Source organism: Xyrauchen texanus, chromosome 44, assembly GCF_025860055.1.
Source record: "Xyrauchen texanus isolate HMW12.3.18 chromosome 44, RBS_HiC_50CHRs, whole genome shotgun sequence".
Lineage (NCBI taxonomy): Eukaryota > Metazoa > Chordata > Actinopteri > Cypriniformes > Catostomidae > Xyrauchen > Xyrauchen texanus.
In genome coordinates, this window is record NC_068319.1 from 31,029,046 (window position 1) to 31,054,093 (window position 25,048).

A 25,048-nucleotide genomic window follows, 5' to 3' on the forward strand; every position below is an offset into this window, starting at 1 on the left:
CACACCGATCACACGTCTATTCTCATCAGACTATTTTTACATACACAAGTGCTTGAGTAAGACTCGCTGACCTGTGATGAATTCAAACCTGTATTCACCTCAACTGATTTTAGGTTTGTGGTGTAGATGTCTTACAAATGTCTGAATATCGAATTCTATAGGAGTCACAGGACTTCACTATGTGAATGTGATGACATGATCAGTGAATATACAGAGAAATGTTCAACGTTCAATGCAAGTTAAGCTTATTTAACAGCATTAATGGCATAGTATTTATTAAAACAAAAAATAATTTGGACTCATCCCTTCCTTTTCTTTTAAAAAAAGCAAAATGATAGATTACAGTGAAACGATTCCAATGGAAGTGACCATTCCTTTAAGTCACACTAAAAAAATGTCTGAATGTCATTGCATCAGATAATGAAATATCAAAGTGTTATATATATGTCTCAAATGCAGCTGGATCTTTTGGAGTGATTTTTGCTCAATGACATTGAATGAACTGCTGTTGTGGTGATTTTTAGTGGATGTATGAAGTCTGTAAATTCACACAGGTGGAGTTCAGCACATTCTCTGTCAACACACTGACAAACACAAAGTAGCACAAGACTGCATTTTCAACATGGTCTGTTGCACCTTATACATACATATAACTCTTTCTATCAAACAAATGACACTTGCTTTGATATTGTGTTGTGACATGTGAAAAACATTTTAACATTAAACCTTAAAGCACCTTTAAAACAGAGAAAATATGACCCTTTTTGATTAATAGTGTTTATTTGTCCTAATGGCAGGGTTCCAGTAGATTGATTGACAGGTGTCAAGTTTATAAATGCAGGTGATATAACACAGATCCTCTGTCTGAAAATAAAGGGTTAAATCAGGAGATGAATAAGTGTACAGTATATTAGTTTGAAAATATCAGTGGTGATCTTTAGATGACTTCTTATTGTATTCTTATAATCACATATTCAAATATGGCGGTTTTATTATATACTTGAATCACAATTAATAATACTTATCCAAAACAAGATGATGGTTCAGTAATGTGTCAAATCTGCCATATTGATGGTTTGCATTCATTTTTCATTTTCTACAAGGGGTCCTGCTCTTTACATAAAAACTGAGAAATCTGCATATGACCTTTAGCTAGTTGTTTAAGGTAACAGTACCCTACTTGAAGAATATTTGATAACAGAATCTCAGGACAGACGCATAAGTTAATTTTGAGTTCCTTATCTGTCACTCACTCGAAGTTGTGTTGATGAGTTGACACTAGGGGTCGCTCCTGCGGAGCCCAGACATCTCTGATCTTGAGAAAAGGCCAATGGAAATTGCCGTGTGGAATTTGCATCCCACTCCCCCGGACATACGGGTATAAAAGGAGTAATGCTGCAAACACACATCAGATATCTTCTTCGGAGCAGAGCGAGCAAGTCACAGAGCTGAATTCCTCTGCCGCCTCCATTCATCTCTACACTCTGTTGGATCTACAGCGCTTTCCAGCGGTCCTCCCCCTCGCACACTACGTTGTGCTGAGCAAACACCCCTGGGCGCTTCAGCAGCAGAAAAAACAAGAAGTTCACAGAGTGATTAACTTCATTTATATATATGTATATTTATATATACCTGTCTATATATACATATATGTATATATAGTCTTCGGAGAGGCTCGCTGCCGCCCCAGTATGGGCGTCACCCAGGCCCCCGTACTGAGGTAAGTGCTTCACATGCACTAGTTGTCCCCTAGGCAACCCCATGTTATGTATATTCCACAAAATGGTTTCCCTGCCGGTAAACCACGTCTTCCTTGGGCAGAGGGCCCTCTGTCCTTGGTCGCCGTGTTTGTAGTATCTCCTCCCCCCTTGGGTAGGACCTACCACGATGCCACTCTGCACGATATGCTTCCGCTCCTAACCAGTAAGACCGTGTGTTGTATTCCACCTAAACCCTGGTGCCTGGTGTGGTCTCTGCAGTGTCCTCCTCTTTGGAGGAGCCCCCCAGCTTGGACCATATATTTGGCCCCCAGCCGAACAATTTTGTTCCTTTTTTGGGCAGAACAAAAGAGAGAAGGTCACGGCTGGGCCAGCCAGTTCTTATACTTCTGAGCAGTTATCCATTCCCCTAGGTGGAGGGGATCTCTTCATACCTGCCAGTGTGTTTGGGGTAGTTATGCGACGGCTTGCTGCACTGGCTACGAGGCACACAGAGGTCTGCCCGTCTCACACCACCAGTCTGCGTAATTCGGATCAGCTCTTGTGGCGTTTTCCATTGGGACCCCTAGTGTCAACTCATCGGCACAACGTCGAGTGAGTGACAGAGGGGGAACTTCTCGGTTACTGATGTAACCTCCGTTCCCTGATGCCACAACACTGAACCAACCGCTGAAAGTGCCGGGTCTTTGGCTCGGCTCCTCAGTGCGATACCTGATGTGTATTTGCAGCGTCACTCCTTTTATACCTTTTATAATTCTCATTGGCCTTTTCTCAAAATCAGAGATGTCTGGGCTCCGCAGGAGCAACCCCTAGTGTCAACTCATCGACACAAAGTCTCGTTCCCTCCATCAGGGAATGGAGGTTACATCAGTAACCAAGACGTTTTCGCCCATAGAACTGCCACTCACTGGATGTTTTACACTCACTGGATGTTTTCTGTTTTTGTCATCATTGTGAGTAAATTCTAGAGACTGTTGTGTGTGAAAATCCCAGAAATACTCAAACCAACCCGTCTGGCACCAACAATCATGCCATGGTCCAAATCACTGAGATCACATTTTTCCCCATTCTGATGGTTGATGTGAACATTAACTGAAGCCCCAATATGATTTTATACTACATTGCGCTGCTGCCACACGATTGGCTGATTAGATAATCGCATGAATAAGTAGATGTACAGGTGTACCTAATAAAGTGGCCGGTGAGTATATATAATTATGCAATACCAAAAAATAAAAAAATGGTACAAAATCATCTTGTTGCAAAATATTACAGGATGTGACATTTATTAGATTAAATGAAAATTTGACAGTTAGTCAATTCATATCTTGATATGGCCAAGTGCGATCTTTAAACAGCAGAATTATGTCATTTAATTAAATAATATGTGCGTGGTCTACACGCACTGCATGCTTCAGAATAAACCTCTGCTCTCTGTTATTCTTCACACATACACAAACAGATTGCACGTGATGTACATAATGCCGTGTGTTTAGTGTATGTGTTACGAAGGCAGGTGAAGGCAGATGAGGGGTGAGGATCTAAATTTATTGAAAATGATGAAGACAAACAAGACTGGAACAAATAAAACGTCCACGATGGGAAAACAAAACAAAAACACGAAAAACATCCAAAGAGTACACAGGCTGGAGAAACATCCACGGAGGGCAAAGGTAACGTTACATATGAACAAGCACATCCAAACATCTACATTCAACGACCGACAGAGACTGAACAAACAACGGGGCTTAAGTACACAGGGATAGTGATGATCAAATGAGACACAGACCTGAGAACAATGAATGACTGCAATGATGAGGGCAGGGAATCATGACAGTATGGACTCTTTAGTCCGCATGAGCGACCCCCCCCTAGTGTCAACTCATCGACACAACGTCGAGTGAGTGACAGATAAGGAACTCAAAATTAACTTATGCGTCTGTCCTAAGTTTCTGTTATCAAATATTCTTCAAGTAGGGTACTGTTACCTTAAACAACTAGCTAAAGGTCATATGCAGATTTCTCAGTTTTTATGTAAAGTGCAGGACCCCTTGCCTTTTCTCAAATAGTATGGACTATTTCAGCATTTCATTGAGAATGCGTACCTTATTAAAAACTACCACACAGAAGAATCTCAAAGTTCCACCAAAATAAAAGCTCTGTTTAAATCAATGCATGAAATTGAAGACATTAAGATGGAAAAATATGACTATTATATAGAAAAATTTTATATTCTAAGTAATAGCAATAATACTACAAATAACAACAATAATAAATGTTTTATTATTATTATCAATAATATTTATAATTATTATTATTATAATTATTATTACATGTAAACAATATTACAAAAACAAATGCACTGAATATCAGCACACTGTGATTCAGCCGTAGTGGCCTTGTGCCACAGGTAATCAGATTGATTTCATTATTATAATTTTATTTTATTTTATTTGTGAAGCTCTGTTGTGCAACATTTTATTTGACAGAATTATTATTATTTTTTTTAATGTATGATTATATTTTTATTTGATTAAAGCTGTTCATTTGATTAAACACTGTTTTGATGATAACATTTAATTAAAACAAACATGCAATCCAAAAATGTTTTTATGGAAAATGCAGAATTTGCAACTGGAAGACTCTATGCAGTTCTTTTAATCAAATGCTTTTCTGTGTAATTTCATCTGTAATCTGAGGCTGTTTGTATGTTGTTGAGGTGTCGATTTAGTATCGATACCGAGGTACCTGGTACCTGAAGTGCAGATGTCCGCTATGCTTGCCCGGGCCGCCGTGAGTGTGGGGCGGGACTGGAACCCTCTGTCCCCTGCCTCACCCCTCACAGCTAGACGAGTGGTTCCTGGGTCTGGGCGCCGCTCACAGCCACGCTCTTCCCGGAGGTGCTTGACGAGTTGACGAAACCATAGAGGGCACCTTTTACTACCTGAAATCGGCTTCCTCGCTCTTCCGCTCTCATTACCCTCAACTGTGGAGCAGCTCCAAGCTGTCTCCGCCCTGCATTTACCCCCTTCGGGCTGCGGTTCTCAATGATCGTCCTCAAGTCATCAAGATTGGTTTGCAGCGGTAGACCCGATGGACACATACTTCCATGTCTCTGTCTTATCTCGACACTGACCCGTTCTACGGTTCTAGTTTCACGGCCAGGTGTATCAGTACATGGTCCTCCTTCGGCATGTCCCTGTCCCCTCGCAAGGGTCGCAGAGGCAGCCCTTGCCCTGCCAGGGGAAGTGGGCATCCGCATATTCAACTACCTCGATGACTTGCTCATCCTGGCCCACTCCCGAGAGTTACTATGCACCCACAGGGACCAGGTGCTCAGGCACCTCAGCTGCCTTGGGCTTCAGGTCAACTGGGTCAACTCACCCCGGTTCAGAGCATCTCTTTTTTTCATCATGAAGTTAGACTCAATCTCAATCATAGCGCGCCTCACCAATGAGCATGCGCAGTCAGTGCTGAAATGCCTCACCTTGTTCAAGCCAGGCACGGCGGTTCCTCTAAAAACATTTCCAGAGTCTCCTGGGACTTGAGTCTGGGGCCAGTGCTGAAGTGGTCTCATATGCACCAACCCCAGTGGCACTGGCCCCAGACTCGAGTCCCGAGATGGGCATGGCGCCGTGCCATGCACTGTGTGTTTATAACCCCCACCTGCCACCAGATTCAAACCCTGGACAGACCTCTGTTTTCTAAGTCCCCTTACTGCAGGTGTCCCGACATGTCCTGTCACCACAGATGCCTCCAAACTGGCTCCTGGAAAGGGCCCCTGCTGCATTGGCACATCAACTGCCTAGAGTTGCTGGCTGTATTTCTTACCCTACAGAGGTTCCTCCTACTAATCCGGGGCTAGCACGGCTTAATCCGTTCAGACAGCACCGCAGTGGTATTGTACAAAAATCACCGAGGCGGTGTGTGCTCCCGTCACATGTCACAACTCGCCCGCCATCTCCTCCTTTGGAGCCAGCAGCGTCTCAGATCACTCACATCCTGGGCAGCCTCAACACGGCAGTGGACGGGGTGTCGAGACAAGGTATGCTCCGCAGAGAGTGGAGGAACGAGGAACAAGTCATTCTGGTGGCCCCCTACTGGCCCACTCGGACTTAGTTCTCAGATCTCATGCTCCTCGCGACAGCCCCTCCCTGGCGAATTCCCCTGAGAAAGGACCTTCTTTCTCAGGGATGGGGCACCCTCTGGCATCCACGCCAAGACCTCTAGAAACTCCACGTCTGGACCCTGATGGGATGCAGAAGATCTATTGGCCTACCTCCTGCCATCGTAGACACGATCAGCCAAGCCAGAGCTCCCTCTACCAGGCAACTTTATGCCCCAAAGTGGCGCTTGTTTGCAAATTGGTGTTCTTCCCGATCTGAAGACCCGTACAGATGTGCAGTTCGGTCAGTGCTTTAATCCCTGCAAGAAAGGTTGGAGGGGAGGCTGTCCCCCTCCTCCTTGAAGGTGTATGTAGCCGCTATCGTGGCCCACCATGATGCAATAGACAGCAAGTCCTTGGGTAAGCACTTGATTATCAGGTTCCTTAGAGGCGCCCAGAGACTGAATCCTGCCTGGCCAAGCCTGTTCCCCTCCTGGGATCTCTCGGTGATCCTCTCAGCCTTCAGAGACCCCCCTTCAAGCCGCTTGACCCTCTTCTTGAAGACGGCCCTCCTGATCGTGCTCTCCTCCATCAAGAGGGTTGGGGACCTGCAAGCGTACTCTGTCAGCGACACCTGCCTGGAGTTCGGTCTGCCAGACACCCATGTCATCCTAAGACTATGACCGTGCCCAAGGTTCCTACGACCCCCTTTAGGGACCAAGTAGTGAACCTGCAAGCGAAGCTGCCCCGAGAGGAGGCATTCCAAGCCTTTTTTGATGCTGTGTCCGTTGCGCTTTGCGTACTTATGTGGACCGCACGCAGAGCTTTAAATGTTCTGAGCAGCTTGATTTTCTGCTTTGGTGGACAGCGGAAAGGGAACGCTGACTCCAAACAGAGGCTTTCCCACTGGGTTGTCTTCCCGGCCACAACGCTGAACCAAGCCACTGTTATGGCCGAACCTTATTCTCGGCTCCTCAGGGCAAAGTCCTGAAAGGATAGACGCATTTCCCTCCCTTTATACCCGTATGTCCGGGGGCGGGACATGCAAATTCTGTCTGCCATTTCAGAGATGAGCGAGACTCTCAAGAGAGACCCCTAGTGTCGCTTCTTCGACACAACGTCTCGTTCCCTCCATCAGGGAACGGAGGTTACAATAGTAACCTAGATGTTTTAAAATGTTTAATCCTATAACATTATATAGCGGAAAGGGAACGCTGACTCCAAAAAGAGGCTTTCCCACTGGGTTGTTGATGCCATAACATTGGCCTATCAGGAATTCCCCGACCAGACCCACTACGAGTACTCAAATTACTCTGTACTGGAATAGGTGCTCCACTGGTCGGGCCCCCATGTGGACTTATCCCCCTGTGTGTATTTTCCACAGTACGGTCCCCTTGCGAGTAGACCCGCTTCTCCCTTGGGCGGTCCCGGCTGTCCCCCGGTCGCCATGTTTGTAGCAACTCCTCCCTCTCGATCTACCACCACGACATTTTCCACATGCGACCTGAAAACCCATGTGATGTATTTCACTACTCTTTACTTCCCCCAGCCAGGGCAGGTGTGGTCTCCATGGGGTCTTTTCCCCCTGAAAGAATAGGAATTGGTAAAGAATGCCTTCCCAGATTCGTCTGATAGCGTTAAGGTGGCCCCAGCCGCTTTGACTCTATGTGAGAAACATAGAGAGAGTAAAGGCGTGGCTGACGATTTTATTGGGCGTTGGGGAAGGGTACGTGCAGTCTGACACGGCCTGACGCTTTGGCACGCAACTGCCTGTCCACACCTGCCCTGCATCAGCAGCTCACGTACACGGTTCAGTGCATGGCGTGATAAAATATGGACCCCTAGTGTCGCTTCTTCGACACAACATCGAAGTGAGCAACAGACGGAGAACGTCTAGGTTACTATTGTTACTGATCAACAGGGGTTTGAAATTGATGTAATAATCCATATATAAATCACAGGATGTGTTGAGTCTATTGTTTATATCATTACAGTACCACAACTGGTGTGTTGTAATAATTAAACCTGTCCACTCAACCCAATCATTTGCATTATTTCAGACATTCATTATGTGTTTGTGGAGCATTAGTATGTACTCTGAATAGTTTGAATTATTGATTCCTGCTCAAATCATACTGAGGTTATTGGTTTCTCAGTTTCTCAGTCAAAGACATTTTTGAAGAACTACAACTTGTCTCATTTCAGAGAGGTTATAATTATAATCCACCTCAAGATTTTTTTACAAATATCTTGTTGCATTCAAAAGTAGAATTTTAGGGGGCCTGGGTATGTCAGCAAATGAAGAATCTTAATACCTCACCTGGAGCTGCAAGTTCGAATCCAGGGTGTGTTGAGTGACTCCAGTCAGGCTTCCTAAGCAACCAATTGGCCTGGTTGCTAGGGTGGGTAGAGTCACGTTGGGTTAACCTCTTCCCAATCCTGTAAAATTAGCCTAAAACGCCTAATCAAGGCATACCCAAAGTAAATTTAAAGCTGTTCTTGAACCGTTTGGAGTACATGCATGGTTTTGGTCACATTTGAAAGGGGACACTCTGAAGTTTTTTCCCCAGCAGTCAGAATTACTGTAAGTGCTACTGATTCTGAGTAATAGAAGTTTGAACACAATGAAATAGAAGTTTTTTTTCCGCCTGAAATTTTTTTTGCATACAGATGCCTGCAGATGACTATAACTTGTAGCTATTAGCTTGAGAACACAATGGGATCACAGCATGAAGCCTTACCTAGTCCAAGTTCAAATTTTAGAACAATACCATAAAAATGAATATTTTACACATGTTTTTCTAAGGGTACACCCAGGCGTTTTACAAAAGTGCCTTTTGGATACTCCAAAAGGACCCTTTGGTAACCTAGGACAAAAAGGCTACTACTTTTGAGCGCTTCAGCGTACAGTCATAATTTTGGGCTCTAATGAAAGATGACACTTAGAGCTATCATATTCCATATCCAGATCCACTATTAGTTTTGCTGACACAGAGTAACTGATGCATAAACACATTAGAGTGCCTTTTCCTTCTTGAAACTAAATGTTGTGCATATAAAAGAGTCAAAACTAGTGCTATGGTGGACAATTTGTTTATATAAAAAATACACAACAAACTATTTACATGAATTTTTACACAAAGTATTTACAAACCATTATAAATTTTTACATGTTTCTAGCAACATGCCAGTCATTGTAGCAGTCACATTTGTGTACAAAGCACATAGGCACAACACAGGAAGAGTACTTCACTGGTGTCTTTGCATGACACTGCCTGCACTTCAGACGACCAGCGGTGCAAGATTTGGTGATGTGCAGCGGCCTGTGATGTGCTCTTCGTGGAGCAGGAGATACGGGTCTGGCTGTGGATTGAGACCCCAACTCTGTCAGCAAGGGTCTCTCTGAAAGCCCTCCTCTCTTGATGAGGTGCTGTCCTGCTGCTCCACTTTATGTGGCCGCTTGCTGAGTGGGGAGAATAAATAAATGTAATTTACAAAGCTAGACACAACTTTTCCATCTTTTCTGTATTATATATATATATATATATATATATATTATTTTTCTTTTCCAGTGTGTAAATATGCATTATTGTATGTATATTTACTGTAAATACTGTATACTTTGCCAATGTACTATGGAACAAAGAGATGGGCCTACACCTCCCCCATCAATTCAGCATTGTAACAAATAGATGGGCCTACCCCTCCCCACCTCCCGCATTGTAACAAATAGACTCTCAAACACAACATATATTCTTATTTTCAACTTATATTTATTGATTTATTTATATATATATATATATATATATATATATCGTGTCCATTTATATATATATATATATATATATATATATATAAATATATATTTACAGTAAATATACAAAACATCTATATAGCATGTCAATAGATCTGAAACAAACAATGAACTAAAAACACGCACAAACGGTTCAAACACTCCCTGAGGAAACACACGACAAAGGGTAATTACAAAATGTGTTCATTATTCAAACTAAAGCTTATTTATGCGGAATATACAGTAATATATGTTATAAAACACAAGAAAACACTTACTTGTCCAGAGCCATGTCTCATCTCTCCATATTTCCTCTGCTTCCAAATCATCCGTATTGTTTTCAGAAATTTCATCTCCAAACTCAGAATTTTGACAATGAATGCCTTCTTATATCACATCCTGAGGTGAAAATCCTGTTTTTCGCGTCCGTTTCACCATATTTAAATCGCCAAATGTGTAAACAGTTCCAAAACAACTCTCCAATGGCTTTACGCACGGAGGCGCAAAACAGTGGGTAAAGGAGATTATAGTTTGCGCACACGCATAACAGAATCGTGCTATAATTAATCCACTAAAGCCGCATATCACTGTTTTCAGAATTTCATTGGCTATACAATGCGTCTTTCCACTCTTCAATGTAATTGGTTTGATCAGTAAACAAAGGAAAGTGGGTATGCCCTTACATTCGACACAGACTGTGGTTGGGTATTGAAGGCTTTGGATAGGACATGGAAGCTCCTATTGGGTCAAATGAGGTGTCAATCGAAAGGTCAGAGTGCGTGCTTCCATTTTGATACCGGATATAGGAAATGTTTACATCTGAACTGAAGTTATTACCGATAATATGTGAAAGATTAGGCACAGCTGCCAGGTGCTTTGAAATGATGCAACAAGAGTCTGTGGATATTTATTGATGTAATAATGTGATTTGGACTAAACATTTTACTTGATTTGATCAATTGGACATTTGACAATGAAACAACACCGTTTTTGTCGGGAAGTTATGGCTCAATGGACTACTATGATACTTCATAGGTGAGTTGCCTAAATTTTGTTTTTGGTTGTTTATATGTTGGTGGTCTGACAAAGATATAGATTGTACCTGCTGTTGTGATTGTATCTTAAAATGGTTTATATCAATAGAAAATCAAGAAATGTAGCTTTCCAAAGATATGTGGCATGTGTACCAATGTAACACACAGCAGTTTTGTTTATCGCATACTTTTATTTTGTACATTTAAGGGCCCGTCCGCGGGCTTAGGTTTCCATGTCGTTAAACTCCTCTTGGTCACTATAATGTGGTTCCCGCTTTCAGTGGGGCGCGTGGTGAGTTGTATGTGTCTGCCGTGAGAATAGCGTGAAGCTTCCACATGTGCTACGTCACCACGGTAATGCGCTCAACAAGCCACCTGATAAAATGTATGGATTGAATGTCTCAGACATGCAGGCAACTGAGGTTCGTCCTCCGCCACCCAGATTGAGGCAAGTCACTACACCACCACAAGGACCTAGAGTGCACTGGCTTTCCAGATTGGGAGAAAAAGGGGAGAAAATCCAAAAGAAATAAAAAAGTATAATCTAATATATTTGTTTTAATAATAAACTATTATTATATAGTTTGTGCAGTGGTATTGTTTGGTTTTGTTTACTGTGGTATCATTGATTTTAGATTGACCTTTCCCTAAAAGCAAACCATTGTTGGATATTTTATATGTCTTAATATAAAATATATCTCTTACTGTTCAAGTTGGCATTTCTTTGCCAGAATAAGCTGCATTTCTGTTCTAATAGGCAACAGTCTGGCTCAATGAAACTGCTGTTTATATTACTTTATGAATGAGGATTTTTGGTAGTGCTGCATTGTATACATGTATTTAAGGATATATATATATATTTTTTTTTATTTTTTTTGCTTTAATGTGCTGACAGCTCACTGTGCTTTAGCTGTCAATCCACCTTGTCTCCGACATTCGCACACGACTCACATTTCATCCCCCTAGTAGCAGTCGTAATTAACTTTACATTTTTTTTCTGGATTGTATTTGTTGCCAAGGAGATTGTTGTTCTTATTATTAAATATTATACTTAATAATTATCACTGTAATTATCACTTGTTGTTGTTATTATTATAATTAACAACTTAACTTTCACAATATTACTAGTAAAACCATAAACTATGGTATTTTTATAGAAAAAACATATTGACCTCAAAATTATTATTTTATTACAGTAGTTTTGCTGTATTATAACTGTGGTTTCACTACTATGAATATCATGGTTCAAATATGGTTGCTGCAGTAAAAACCATTATGAGTGCATGTAAAACTATTTCAGTAAATAAGTTCTATGGGGCTCCGTAGTTCTGGTATGGACATACTATGGAATTAATTTCATTTCTTCAGGTTTTAAAGGTCTTTAAAAGTCTTAAATTTGATTTTAAAATCTCTTTTTACAGTGACTGGTGAGTTGATTTTTAAATGATGTAGTTTTGCACATCCCTAGCTTAGTTGTTGCTTGCTTTGCTCCTTGACTGTATTCTGGCTAGTGTTGGATATCTCCTGGTTAATATCCTCAGATGTTGTGCACCAGACCAGAGCCCTGAGGTGCTGGGCAGCTCACATATAAATGAATCCATCTCAACATTGGCTCACTTCAGAAGAGGAGGAGCTCTCTCTCTCTCTCTCTCTCTCTCTCTCTCTCTCTCTCTCTCTCTCTCCTCCAGTCAGTGACGTGTTGCTTCCAGGGTAACTCTCTCTCTGTATCTATACACTCAGTGAGGGATGTGTGAGAGAGCTGAGCTACTCGTTTCTTGAAGGCAGGCAGATATTTCTGCAACACTCTGCTTGCTCACTTATTCATTTTCTCTCCTTTTCTGTCTTCATCACGCTCATTCTCCTCTCTCGCGCCGTATGCATGTGAAGAGGCTTTAATTGGAAATCATGATCGGGTTAAACAGTGTTCAGGGGACTGGTAAGGTCCGCATGCGGGCCAGTGGCTCTGTCAAGTATGGCCGCGAGGAGCCGCTCAGGCGTCATCCACAGCACCGCTCCAAGTCCCTCAAAGTGTCCAATTCTGCTGAATTCAACATGGGACAAGCCAAAAAGGGCAAGGTAAAATGTGTGTTTGTTTGCCTGGAATGGACATGATTATTTAGTTGTTTTTTTGTTTTGTTTTTGTTGCAGTTTAGTGCAGGTCCAAGCTGTTTTTTCTGGACTAGTAGCAAAAAATGCTGATCTTTCTGATAAAACTGGTTGACAATGGCAGGCTAAGCTAGTGACCAGCAAACCAGCATCCAAAACACAACATATACATGTAAAGCAGCACTGGTCTCCTCAACAGGGATTAATGGACTGGACAAATGGATTTTGGCTAAAACACTGTTAATTAATGATGACGTGTGGCTGTTGTTTTAGCATGTTATCTAAAGCTCTAGTGAATTTAAACAAGTAGTAATTAAGTGCAGCTCTGCTCTTGTAGTTTAATGCATTTTTGCCTGCGGCACTGGGTTCAATACTCGCACTCAACAAATGCTGCATTTTCCAATGGACGAGTGATTGCCGTGTCTTTACACTGGATTTATGTGCAGAGCTGAAGTTTGCCTTTTAAAATGACGGATGCCTTTAAGATGCTTTTTGTGTGCCACTTATTGAATGAGATGTATGGTGTTGTTAGTATTGGTTATTGTGACGGTATTAACGTGTCACCTTGACTCGGGTTAGCAGAATTTCTGTGGTTGATTTATGAAACACAGACAGCGCTTATGGCAGTTTTGCCCTTTCCAGTGTAACTCAGTCACTCACGCGTGTTGGTTGTTAACAGCGTGTAATGTGTGCGCGGAGCGGGCAGTGTCCTGCTGCGACTGTAAGGTGAACATGCCTTTGAGTTTCTACACCTATGAGCATTTGCACTTCACTTTTGTTTTAACTAATTTAATGCTTTGCTCTTTTTCTTTTTTTAAAACAAAATGATTAGACATACTGTGTATGCAGTAAACAGAAATGAGTGCTTGTGAAGTTTTAGAATTAGATTTCTTGAACAGAAACTGATCTGAACCTTTTAGTTCAATAACCACCAATTTAGAATATTTGAATACATTTCAATTTTTGGACAATTTAAAAACTTCAAACATAACTTCTGCCATTGATTCCATACAAGTACATTTCTAACAGGGTTCCTACATTGATGGAAACTTGGAAATATCAGGGAATATTGTGATTTCCAGGTCTGAAAAGTAAAAAAAAATGAATAAATAAATAAATCCATAGTGAATATAGTGTCTAGTCTAGATATGCCCAGCTTAGAGTTTTCACTAAGAAATGATTGTGCCAGCCATCATGTCCAGGAATTATAATGTTTGCCGGACAAAGTGTAGAAAATTCGGTCATCTAATTTTGGTATTTATTTTGCACTGTAACGCAATGGACTGTGCATAATATATGATATATAGGGGGTCGTAAAAATATTGTTGATTTTCATATGAACAATATAGATTCTTAAATCCCAAGATCAGATTAGTGCTAAGCACAGCACAATGCCTTTACTAATAAGCGCAAAGTCTATGGGCATTCAAATTACACTTCAAAAATATCACACCAAATCAAATCCAAACATTTTACCTTCTCTAACTTTTTCCACCGGCCCCTTTTGCTGTGACTTAAAAATCGCGGTATGACAACAGGTGGAAAATGACGTGTCCAAATTCAGTCATAAATACAATTGTAAATATGCAAGAATAATAATAAATATAAACATAACAATCAAAATAATAATTGAAAAATGTAAGCATGACCTCTAGAAAGTTTAACACAAATCTCATCAAACGGCATCAGCAGCGATTGTCAAGCACATTATTTCATGTTCTGTACTTTCAGAGCTTTGCTATGTCATGAACATAGAGCCCTTAACCAAATAAAACGAGGATGCTTTCATATCCGAAACACCTAACAGTACTCTATCACCTTTTATATGATTAATCATTATCCGTCATTTTGAATATCTGGATTGTAAATTTCATGCTCCATTTTTATCCATCAGCAGAATTTTGGAACATGTGACATGAAGACACAAGAACTTCTCTTTAAGTCTTATCGTGTGCTGTGTTGTGTTCTGTTCTCACAGTCTGAGAAAGACCAGATCTGATTTCCACTGGACTATACTTCTCTCTCTTTTCTCCCTAAATCCTGACTCGCATTTGTCTTCCAGGCTAGTTTCTTTCAAACGTGTTCTTCACTTTTCACTGGGAATGCTTCTGTATAGTAGAGAATGCAATAGATCAGATTTGTTTTTAACATTTTTGGTCAACGCAACATCTGGATTCAACGATAGAATTCTGAAAAAGTGATGGTGTTGCAGACAGCTGTGCATACAGGCTGTAACCCATGATGTGTCATCTAACAGCTTCATGTAGCATCAGTTGTCGTGTTAGTAGTGTTGTAAGACAGTGTGATGAGAAATGAGCTGCTTGACTGTCTGCCGAGGGTCAGATTACATCATGTGAAATATTTATCACTGGGTGAAAGCAGGTAAAGTGGGACACTTTCTGATTGGACAGAGCCAATGTTTAATGATACTTAATAGCTTAATAAACTTAATGTTATTTTAATTAATGGAAGAATATACAAATCCAGATAGATGAATAAACTGAAATGTTCCACTTTACCTGTATTCACTCGTTTATTACTGTCATTAAGGCCTGCATGGATCATTTGGATCATTTTGCAATTCAAATGCAATTTGCATGTTTGCCTTCCGTTCTGTGGTTTGAAGTTCTACGAATCATGAACAAATACGTGTTCTGAAATTCAGTCAGAAACAAATCAGTTTGATTCTTATTGGGACCTTTTGTACTGTGCACTCAGTGTTATGAGATGCTGAATAGAATGTCAAAATGAATCTGCTGATTGCACTGAATGACGAGACCGTGCACTTTGAAGATATATGACTTGATTTAATATTAAAGTTTTAATTCAATAAGGTGGTATATTCATTTCAAATAGAAGATAAAAAGCACGTACAGCACATCTGGTCAGTTTTACACACGGATGTAATATTGCAGTTACACAGATAACATTTACCGTGAGACAAGTCTCTCCTTTTCAGAACGTTTAAATGAATTTGTCTTCACTTTAAATAACTCCTGGTGAATATGTATTATATAAAATTGAATATATACCATACTAATCCTTTATGTCTTTGTTCTTTTCCCCATGCAGTCATTGTATAGCTCCATCAAGAATGAGAAGCTGGAATGGGTCGTGTGAGTACACAGTATTTACTTTTGACATTTTTGTCATGTTTACACAGCATTTCAAATGATCTAACTAATGTCCAAACAGTGCATGTGATAGCATGACTTTGAATCAAATGAGGCCAGTGATTAGATTGGTGGCATTTGAGACTTGAGCTGTAATTCTGATGTTGACAACAGGACATTAGACTGACAGTGTGTCTCAATAATAAGTTATAGAGAGAGAGACAGTGTTCCAAATTACAGCAAAACCACAACTGACTCTAAGCCTTATTAAACCTGAATATTATACTGTAATGTGTTGTGTAGTTATGTACAGGGCCGGATTTAGGGTGGTGGGGGCCCCTTGGCTGTATTAATTATTTGGGCCCCTACCTACACCATAAAGTATTGAGCTACCATATCGGGAAGAAAAATGAATGGTATTACTGAGAGAACCAAGTAGCAGTGAATGCTTCAGACTCAAGCTACAAAAACAGAGAGAACAGAAGCATTGTGTGGATGTCCCCTCCCCACTCAAAGCATTCTTTAATCACTCTGCTTGAAATCCACTATCCCGTACCTCACTAATACTATATTATTAAATGTACATGCATAAATGGAATGACATACCTCTCTATAATTATCAGGATAATAAATAAAAATAGACATACAAATTTAAATTAATAATAAAAAAATTTAACTGCCTGGGTTTACCGAAGCACTACAAGAACGTTAGTCACATGTAAGTAGCTGCTACTTAATTTCAATAGCACATTAAAAACATTCATAAATGAATGAGAGCCTTAGACCACTCTTAAGTCCATTATGTGGAACTATCTTTCTCGCATCTTTCAAGACAAAGTTTAATTTGACATTTAATAAATTGTATTGATATACAGTGATGAGCCAAAACATTATGACCACCTGCCTGATATGTTGTTGGTCCTCCGCATGCCGACAAAACAGCACCGACATGCCGAGGCATGGGCTGAGTTCGGAATGGCATACTATCATACTACTCATGCTATTTCTGCCATAGACACATATGGCAGAATTAGTAAGAGTTGAATGGTTATTATACCGTGAAGGTGTTCTGTGGTATCTGGCACCAAGACATTAGCAGCAGATCCTTCAAGTCCTGTATGTTGTGAGGTGGAGCTGCTGTGCATCGGACTTGTTGGTGATTTGGAGGCCAGGGCAACACCTTGAACTCTTCATCATGTTCCTCAAACAATTCAATGTGTGCAGTGTGGCAGGTGCATTATCCTGCTGAAAGAGGCCACTGCCATCAGGGAATACCACTGCCATGAAGGGGTGTACCTGGTCTGCAACGATGTTTATGTAGGTGGCACATGTCAAATTGACGTCCACATGAATGGACGGACCCAGGTTTTCCCAGCAGAACATTGCCCAGATCATCACACTCTCTCCACCGGCTTGTCGTCTTCCCACAGTGCATACTGGTGCCATCGCTTTCACAGGTAATCAGCGCACTCGTACACGGCCATCCACGTGATGTCAAAGAAAACACCTTCTTCCACAGCTCCAAGGTCCAGTTCTGATGCTCGCGGGCATATTGTAAGCACATTCAATGTTGAACAGGGGTCATCATGAGCATTCTGACCAATCTGTGGCTATGCAGCCCCATACACAGCAGGATGCGAAGCACTGTGTGTTGTGACACATTCCTCCCTTAACCACAATTCAAATTTGATGTTAATTGTGTCACATAGACCTTCTGTCGGTTCGGACAAGATGGGATAGCCTTCATTGCCCTCATGCATCGATGAGCCTTGGGCGCCCAACACCATGTTGCCGGTTTGTTGTACGTCCCTCCTCTGAGTACCCCACAACCCTTGCCCAGTCGTCTGGTCATAATAATTTGTCCCTTGTCAAAGTCACTCAGGTCTTTACTCCTGCATTCAACATGTTGACTATGAGAACTGATTGATCGCTTAACATCTAATCAACCCAGACCTTGACATGTGGCCTTTTTAGGAGATGATCAACATTAGTCACTAAACCTGTGAGTGGTCATAATGTTTAGGCTCAGCAGTGTATAGGCTAATTTTCTTTAAATCATCTAATAAAATTAAACACAAACACAGAAAAACATCAGGCATAGCAGCTGCAGTTAGCACTGACTGGTAAACTCTTCCCTTCATAAAAGCATGCCAAAAATTACAGAATTCGTGAAACAGCAAGAGGTTCAGAAGTTTACATACACTTGGTTAGTATTTGGTGGCATTGTCTTTAAATTGTTTAACTTGAGTCAAACATTTTGGGTTTCCTTCCACAAGCTTCTCACAATAAGCTGCTGGAATTTTGTCCCATTCCTGCAGACAGAACTGGTGTAACTGATTCAGGTTTGTTGGCCTCCTTGCTCGAACACACTTTTTCAGTTCTGCCCACACATTTTCTATTGGATTGAGGTCAGGACTTTGTGATGGCCACTCCAATACCTTGACTTTGTTGTCCTTAAGCTATTTTGCCACAATTTCGGAGGTATGCTTGGGGTCTTTGTTCATATGGAAGACCCATTTGCGACCGAGCTTTAACTTCCTGGTTGATGTCTTGAGATGTTGCTTCAATATATACACAGACTTTTCCTTCCTCATGATGCCATCTATTTTGTGAAGTGCACCAGTCCCTCCCATCAGTTCCTCCCTCCATGCTTCACAGTTGGGATGGTGTTCTTCAGCTTGCAAGCCTCATCATTTTTCCTCCAAACATAACGATGGCTATTATGGCTGAACAGTTCAACTATTGCTTCATCAGACCAGAGAACATTTCCCCAAAAAGTAAGATCTTTGTCCTCATGTACACTTGCAAATTGTAGTTTGGCTTTTTTATGGACGTTTTGGAGCAGTGGCTTCTTTCTTGCTGAGCAGCCTTTCAGGTTATGTCGATATAGGACTTGTTTTACTGTGGATATAGATACTTGTCTACATGTTTCCTCCAGCATCTTCACAAGGTCCTTTGCTGTTGTTCTGGGATTGATTTGCACTTTTCGCACCAAACCACTTTCATCTGTAGGAGACAGAATGCATCTCCTTCCAGAGCGATATGATGGCTGTGTGGTTACTTAGTGATTATATTTGTGTACTATTGTTTGTACAGATGAACGTGGTACCTTCATGCATTTGGAAACTACTCCCAAGGATGAACCAGACTTGTGGAGGTCCACAATTGTTTTTCTGAGGTCTTGGCTGATTCTTTTGATTTTCCCATGATGTCAAGAAAAAAGTTTGAAGGTAGGCCTTAAAATACATCCACAGGTACACCTCCAATTCAGTACAGCCCCTATCAGATGCTAATTGTCTAAAGGCTTGACATCATTTTCTGGAATTTTCCAAGCAGCTTAAAGTTACAGTTAACTTAGTGTATGAGACCTTCTGATCCACTGGAACTGTGATATAGTCAAATATAAGTGAAATAATCTGTCTGTAAACAATTGTTGGACAAATTACTTGTGTCATGCACAAAGTAGATGTCATAAACGACATGCCAAAACTATAGTTTACTACTATTAAATCTGTGGAGTTTTCACAATACATATTCTGCCAGCTCATGCCATTTTTGGGTGTAATATGCATCATGCAGTTTGCTGCGGTGCTAAAAGAACCCAAAAGTGCAGCAGCCAAGTGTTTGTTTATTTATAAACAATAACTTATCGCTAGTATTTTATTGATGACTTTTTTGTGCGTGGCTGCACGATCTGCACTCCGCATAGAAGGAACATTACTGTGACTCTTACAACACATCCATGGCAGCATGCTAAAGTTCAAGTGCTCAATATTTGTTGATAGTTAAGCAGTAAACAGACTCATTGTACATGTTCTTTGTAGACATAAATTACACTTATTTGACACCTGCGTATGGGCTTAAAATTGTCACAATACTGTACAGCCCTGGCTAGTAAACGTCAAACATAAAGTTAATGTCTTGGCAGCAGCTTTGTGTGTTGAAATGAAATTCTGTTCTTAGAAAACTTTTCCAATGGGGGCAGCAGTTTTGGGACAGCACAAAATCAAAATGACTTGGCTTTCTTTTAAATACTTGAGTTATATGGAGTGCAATGACACCTGTTTTTTTTAACATCAGCCATATTCCTTCCACCTTTTTTTCTACAACATTTGCCTAATCTTCACCAAATTTGGGTCAGATTTTCCTGACCAAGCCTGACAAAAGCTTTAAACATTGCAAAGAGTTTTCTTTAGTGTGCCAAAGAATTAGACTGTGAAGACTTCAAAAATGATGTAGGACGGTAAACTTGTCATGAGGGTCCCTGTGAAATTTGGGCACTGCACTCCCTGGTGGTTGACAAGTAAGAGATAATGTTCAGCAATCCACTAATTATTGCAAAATAAACCCCACCAGGGTGATAAGGAACCCGTTGCTATGGACAACAGTCATTATTCCAAAATATTTCAATGCTGAATGCAGTGATTGACCAATCAGAATCAAGAATTGTCTTGAGCTGTGCAATAATGGATTAATCTGCTCATATATAATAACAAAGTCAAACCTTGAATAAAATATAATTTTTATTCCTGTGGCGCTGTATATTCAGAATAGTGCTGCAGGAAACACGGCTGTGATCCATTTGAGAACTTTAGATGGATAGAACTTACAAAACGTTCTTTTCCTCACAAGAGAGACACGCCACTGTGAGTCGGTTTGCCAGCGGTCTCTGTATTTATTAGTCATTGTCTAATTTTATTAATGTTTGTTTTTTTGGGAGATCATCTCGTCTCCTGTGGAAATAACATCTCTTTCATGTAACGTGAATGTTTGAGCGTTGTGATTGCCTCATGACTCTTGACTGATGTCACATAGGGAATAGTGCTGTATAATTGCTGGCTGAGGTAAAAGGCCGCTTTTGGGACTTAGTTTCTTAGTAACGTCGTTCAACATGACTGACAGAAGCTGCAGCCTCCAGGACAGAGTCCAGCACAGTGTTTGCATTAAATGCTTGCAGCAGTATCATAAGCCTGTCACGTTCCACACAGCAGCTAATTTGAGATCTTGTTCATGTAAAGTTAGTTTAGTGGCAGGTGGTCAGTTGACATCTCAGTGACCTGTCAAGTGACCTCTGTCGGTCTTTAATCAAACCCACATACAGAACACAGGAATTCTTACTGTTTCTCTGTGTGTGAAGTATTTTCCACCAATAGGGTATGAAACTAGTGTCTGAAATGATAACTTTTATTAAGGTGCAATATTTTCCCCTGGAATGGATTTTCAGGGCATGTTTTACTTTTATTAGGGCTTTTTTTAATACTGAAATCATAAGATATCATAACACAATAAACAGTACTAGAGAACATTTGAAATAATAAGCCAGTCCCTATGCTAGTTGAATTTATTTCTGAGGCTAATGTGTGATGTTTATTTTCTAGCCATAAACATACAAATAAACATGAAAATTAAATTAATTCAGTAAAAAAAAAATTTTTTTAATAGGGTTGGAAGTCATGTAACAAGGTTGCAAATTTAGTCTGAATAAAGCTATGACTAAGTAGGGGCAAACTAGTTTTTGGAATAAATGTTTTTTTTATATATATATATATTTGTTTGATAATTTTTTTCTTACTGTAACTTTGGCAACAGCAGTGTTGACTTTGGCAAATGTGAAAAATGTTTACCAAATAATTTTTTTATAAAGGGGGAAAATCAGGCTATCAACAGGGTTACATGCAACATGGAAGTGTGAAAACGTCTCGGTTACTTAACTGTAACGCCTGTTCCCCGATAAAAGCGGAACGAGATGCTGCGCTGATTTAGGGCTTTGGGAACAGTTTTAGGTGTGACCAGCTGTGAATATGTGTGCAACACGTCAATGAAATTGACTAGAATTTATAGCCTCTGCTGGTGACATCAATTGGATGCACCTGTAGCAGGGCTATAAATAGATGCGTCACAGGTGTATCGTCAGATATTTATTCTGAAGAGCAGTCCTGGAGCATCCCAGTGTGGCAATGAAGCGCAGCATCTCGTTCCGCTTTTATCAGGGAACAGGGGTTACAGTTCAGTAACCCGAGATGTTCCCTATCAAAAAGTTACACTTTGATGCTGCGCTGATTTAGTGCTTTGCGAACGAGAATACCCATGCCACCTCACTGTGGATGTCCGGACCCCTTACGGTTGTGTAGTTGTGCTCAAAAGAGCGCGAGAGGTCTCAGACCTGAGCTTGTGATGTTGACTCAAGGGCATAAGAGCCCACAGTGGCATGAACATCAGCGGACCAGTCTGCTGCATCACAAACATGCTGCAGATGGACACCTCTAGCCAAGGCTTTAGAGGAGGCGACCCCTCTGGTTGAGTGAGCCCTGATACCTACTAGCGAAGCTTGACCGCACGCCTCGTAGGCCAGGGCAATAGCGTCCCTCACCCAATGAGACATAGTCTGTTTGGCAAACGAATAGTTGCCCTGACTTATGCCACTGGCTAGTGCGGTGGACATAAGTATGAAGGGCACGGACTGGACAAAGTCTGTGAAGCCTTTCCTGCTCCGGCGTTGTAAACGGTGGCCGTTGAGGAGAGACATAATCTCAGAGAACCATACCCTGTTCGGCCAGCATGGAGCTATCAATAAGAGGCAGGACCCTTGCTGGCGAACTCTGGCCAAGACTCCCGGGAGCAGAGAAACCAGGGGAAAAGGCACAAAGGTGCATTCTGGGCCATGTATGCGCCATTGCGTCCAGACCCAGGGGGCTGGGTCACTCAGAGAGAAGTAGAGGGGACATTGCACTGTCTGTTGAGAGGTGAAGAGGTGTGTTGTCCACCCGCACCAAGACATGGCAGCCTCTGGAGGAAGTATTTTATGGCCAGAAATACAGCCATCAACTTGAGACAGTTAATGTGACAATCGAGCTGACGACCCTCCCATTCCCCTTGAGCTGGACGACCACTTAAGACCGCTACCCAGCCCGTCATGAGCATTTGGGGGGTCTCTTGTTCGCGTGGCCAGTCCGAGTAACCACCTCGAGTAATTCCTCAGCCGCTTTTTTATTGTGCATGGAATGTTCAGAGGTTCAGCTTACCCCTCATGAAATGAAGAGGCGCCGAAGCGCGCTTCAGGCTTACGAGAAGGACCAGCTGGATCTGGGGAGAGAGCGAGCAATAGGGACGGACCCGTATCTCGCTCCTCAGCCAGATCCATGCGAGAGCCCCACGTTTAAAGAATGGGCACTGGCTCTTGGAAGTAAGCGAGACGAGTGCGAAGCATTTTGACTGTAAACAGATCGCAATGCTCGCACCCGCCCCGCCCCAACGCAAGAGCAGCATGCGCTTTCCCCAAACACACAAAGCAAAACTGGTGTGTGTCCGTTTCAGCCATAGAGCGTACACACGGGAACACACCACTTGCTTTGCTTCACACTCATTCTTGGAAAGGAGAAAAGGCTTTCTGCGCACTGCCTAACAAATTTTAACACCTAACAGAGGAAAGAAAGTTCTGACAGCTTGAGAAGCACAACACACACAGAGTCATCTGAAGACAAAAGATCTGATGATGCACCTGTTACACATCTATTTATAGCCCTGCGACAGGTGCATCCAATTGATGTCATCAGCAGAGGATATAAATACTAGTCAATTTCATTGACATGTTGCACACATATTTACATTTGGTCACACCTAAAACTGTTCCCAAAGCGCTAAATCAGCGCAGCATCAAAGTGTAGCTTTTTGACAGGGAACACGAAGCTGAAGTGTGTGCATGTAGCCTACTGTTTAAACATAATTTATGTAAATAAACATTTAAAGTTTTGGTATTGTCCTCTAAATATATTTACAGCTCTGTGTCTTTTTTAATACATTCAGGTTGTTTTGATTATATTACATTAATTAACTGTAAAATGTATTACTGTTAATAATTACAAAAATAATACAAATAATATGCAGTGTTAATACAGTAAATAACACAACTCCACACTGGTGATGGTGACTGTACCAGCATGCTCTCCTGGTGAGAACTGGTGTGATTGTTTGTGTGGATGATATAGAAAGACCGGTGGATCAACAATGATTGTTGTCATGTTGTAATATAACACACTATCATGGTTTATGCAGAAAACATAATGTTCATCTTTAGGGAAACTCTCCATGATTACATTGAGCTTACATCTTCACAAGTTGTGTTTTTTACTCTGTGTAGCTGACAGGACGTGACATGATTAATTGACGATCGGTAATCTTAATCAATCAAATTATTAACAATGAATAACCGATCAGAGATTATTCATTAAATTGCTCACAACATACTAGGGACATCCTCTATTTTGTTTTGTTGTTGTTTTTGTCATAAAAATACACATCTAAAAATATATATATTTTAGTGCTAATGTTTACGGTATAGCAATGATTGGCTTAAGTAACATATAAAGGGAGGGCAAGGAAGACAAACATAAACACAGACACGCACAACGCGGCCACGTGTGTCTCTCTCTCTCTCTCGAACTGGTGTCTCCGGCTCCCCTTTATCTCGCTCTCCCACTGATCATCTGATAGAGCGCTGGCCGTGCACCCTGACGGTCCAGCCACGTCCTCCTCCTCATCACAGCTTACTATAACAACCATTGTGTCTCAGTAATATAGTCTCAAAGATCTAAAGTGTGTGTTTGTGTATGTGTGTGTTGTAGGGATGGAGATGAGCTAAAGAAGTCTTTGTCTGAGTTGGCGGATAAGAACGATCATACTCACATGAAGAGCATCAGCCGCATCAGCAGTGGCAGTAATCCCTTCCTGGACATCACACACGACACAAATGCCGCCATCTACAAAACCGGTTTCCTCACTCGCAAAATCCATGCCGACATGGATGGGAAGAAAAGTAAGAGGAAAATTATTTTGAGAATGATTCAAGAGACATTGTTGTTAAGGAATGTCAATTTGAATTCAATCTGAGTTCTCCTTGTGTTTTTGTGCTCATTTCTTTCAGCTACACAAATTGCACAAGTTTTAGCTGTAAAAGGTTACTAACAAATAGTAGCTAACTACTTTAAAGCTGTTTATGTAATATAAAGCACAAAAACAAAGATTCGTTCACACAACATTTTCAAAAACAAAACTAAAAATCATCATGATACAGTAAATAGCAGCCTTTAACTAAATACTCTCACTACAAAGAATCACAAATGCTGCACAGGGACATTTTCAACTATTGCTAAAATGATTATAAATGGTATTTCTGTTGGTTT

General features: G+C 41.2%; 1 protein-coding gene across 4 annotated transcripts in view; it reads left to right on the top strand.

Moving 5' to 3' along the window:
* The window catches only part of LOC127637033 (PH and SEC7 domain-containing protein 3-like), a 162,916-nt gene that overhangs the window by 103,097 nt on the left and 34,771 nt on the right, over window positions 1-25,048 (top strand). For 3 of the 4 annotated variants that reach the window (XM_052117879.1, XM_052117880.1, XM_052117881.1), the window contains 2 exons: window positions 15,829-15,872; window positions 24,491-24,681. In XM_052117879.1, coding sequence (XP_051973839.1) covers window positions 15,829-15,872; window positions 24,491-24,681 — 235 coding nt within the window. Of the gene's footprint in view, window positions 1-12,401; window positions 12,727-15,828; window positions 15,873-24,490; window positions 24,682-25,048 lie in introns of those variants that run through there. The other variant, XM_052117882.1, reaches the window with a different exon arrangement.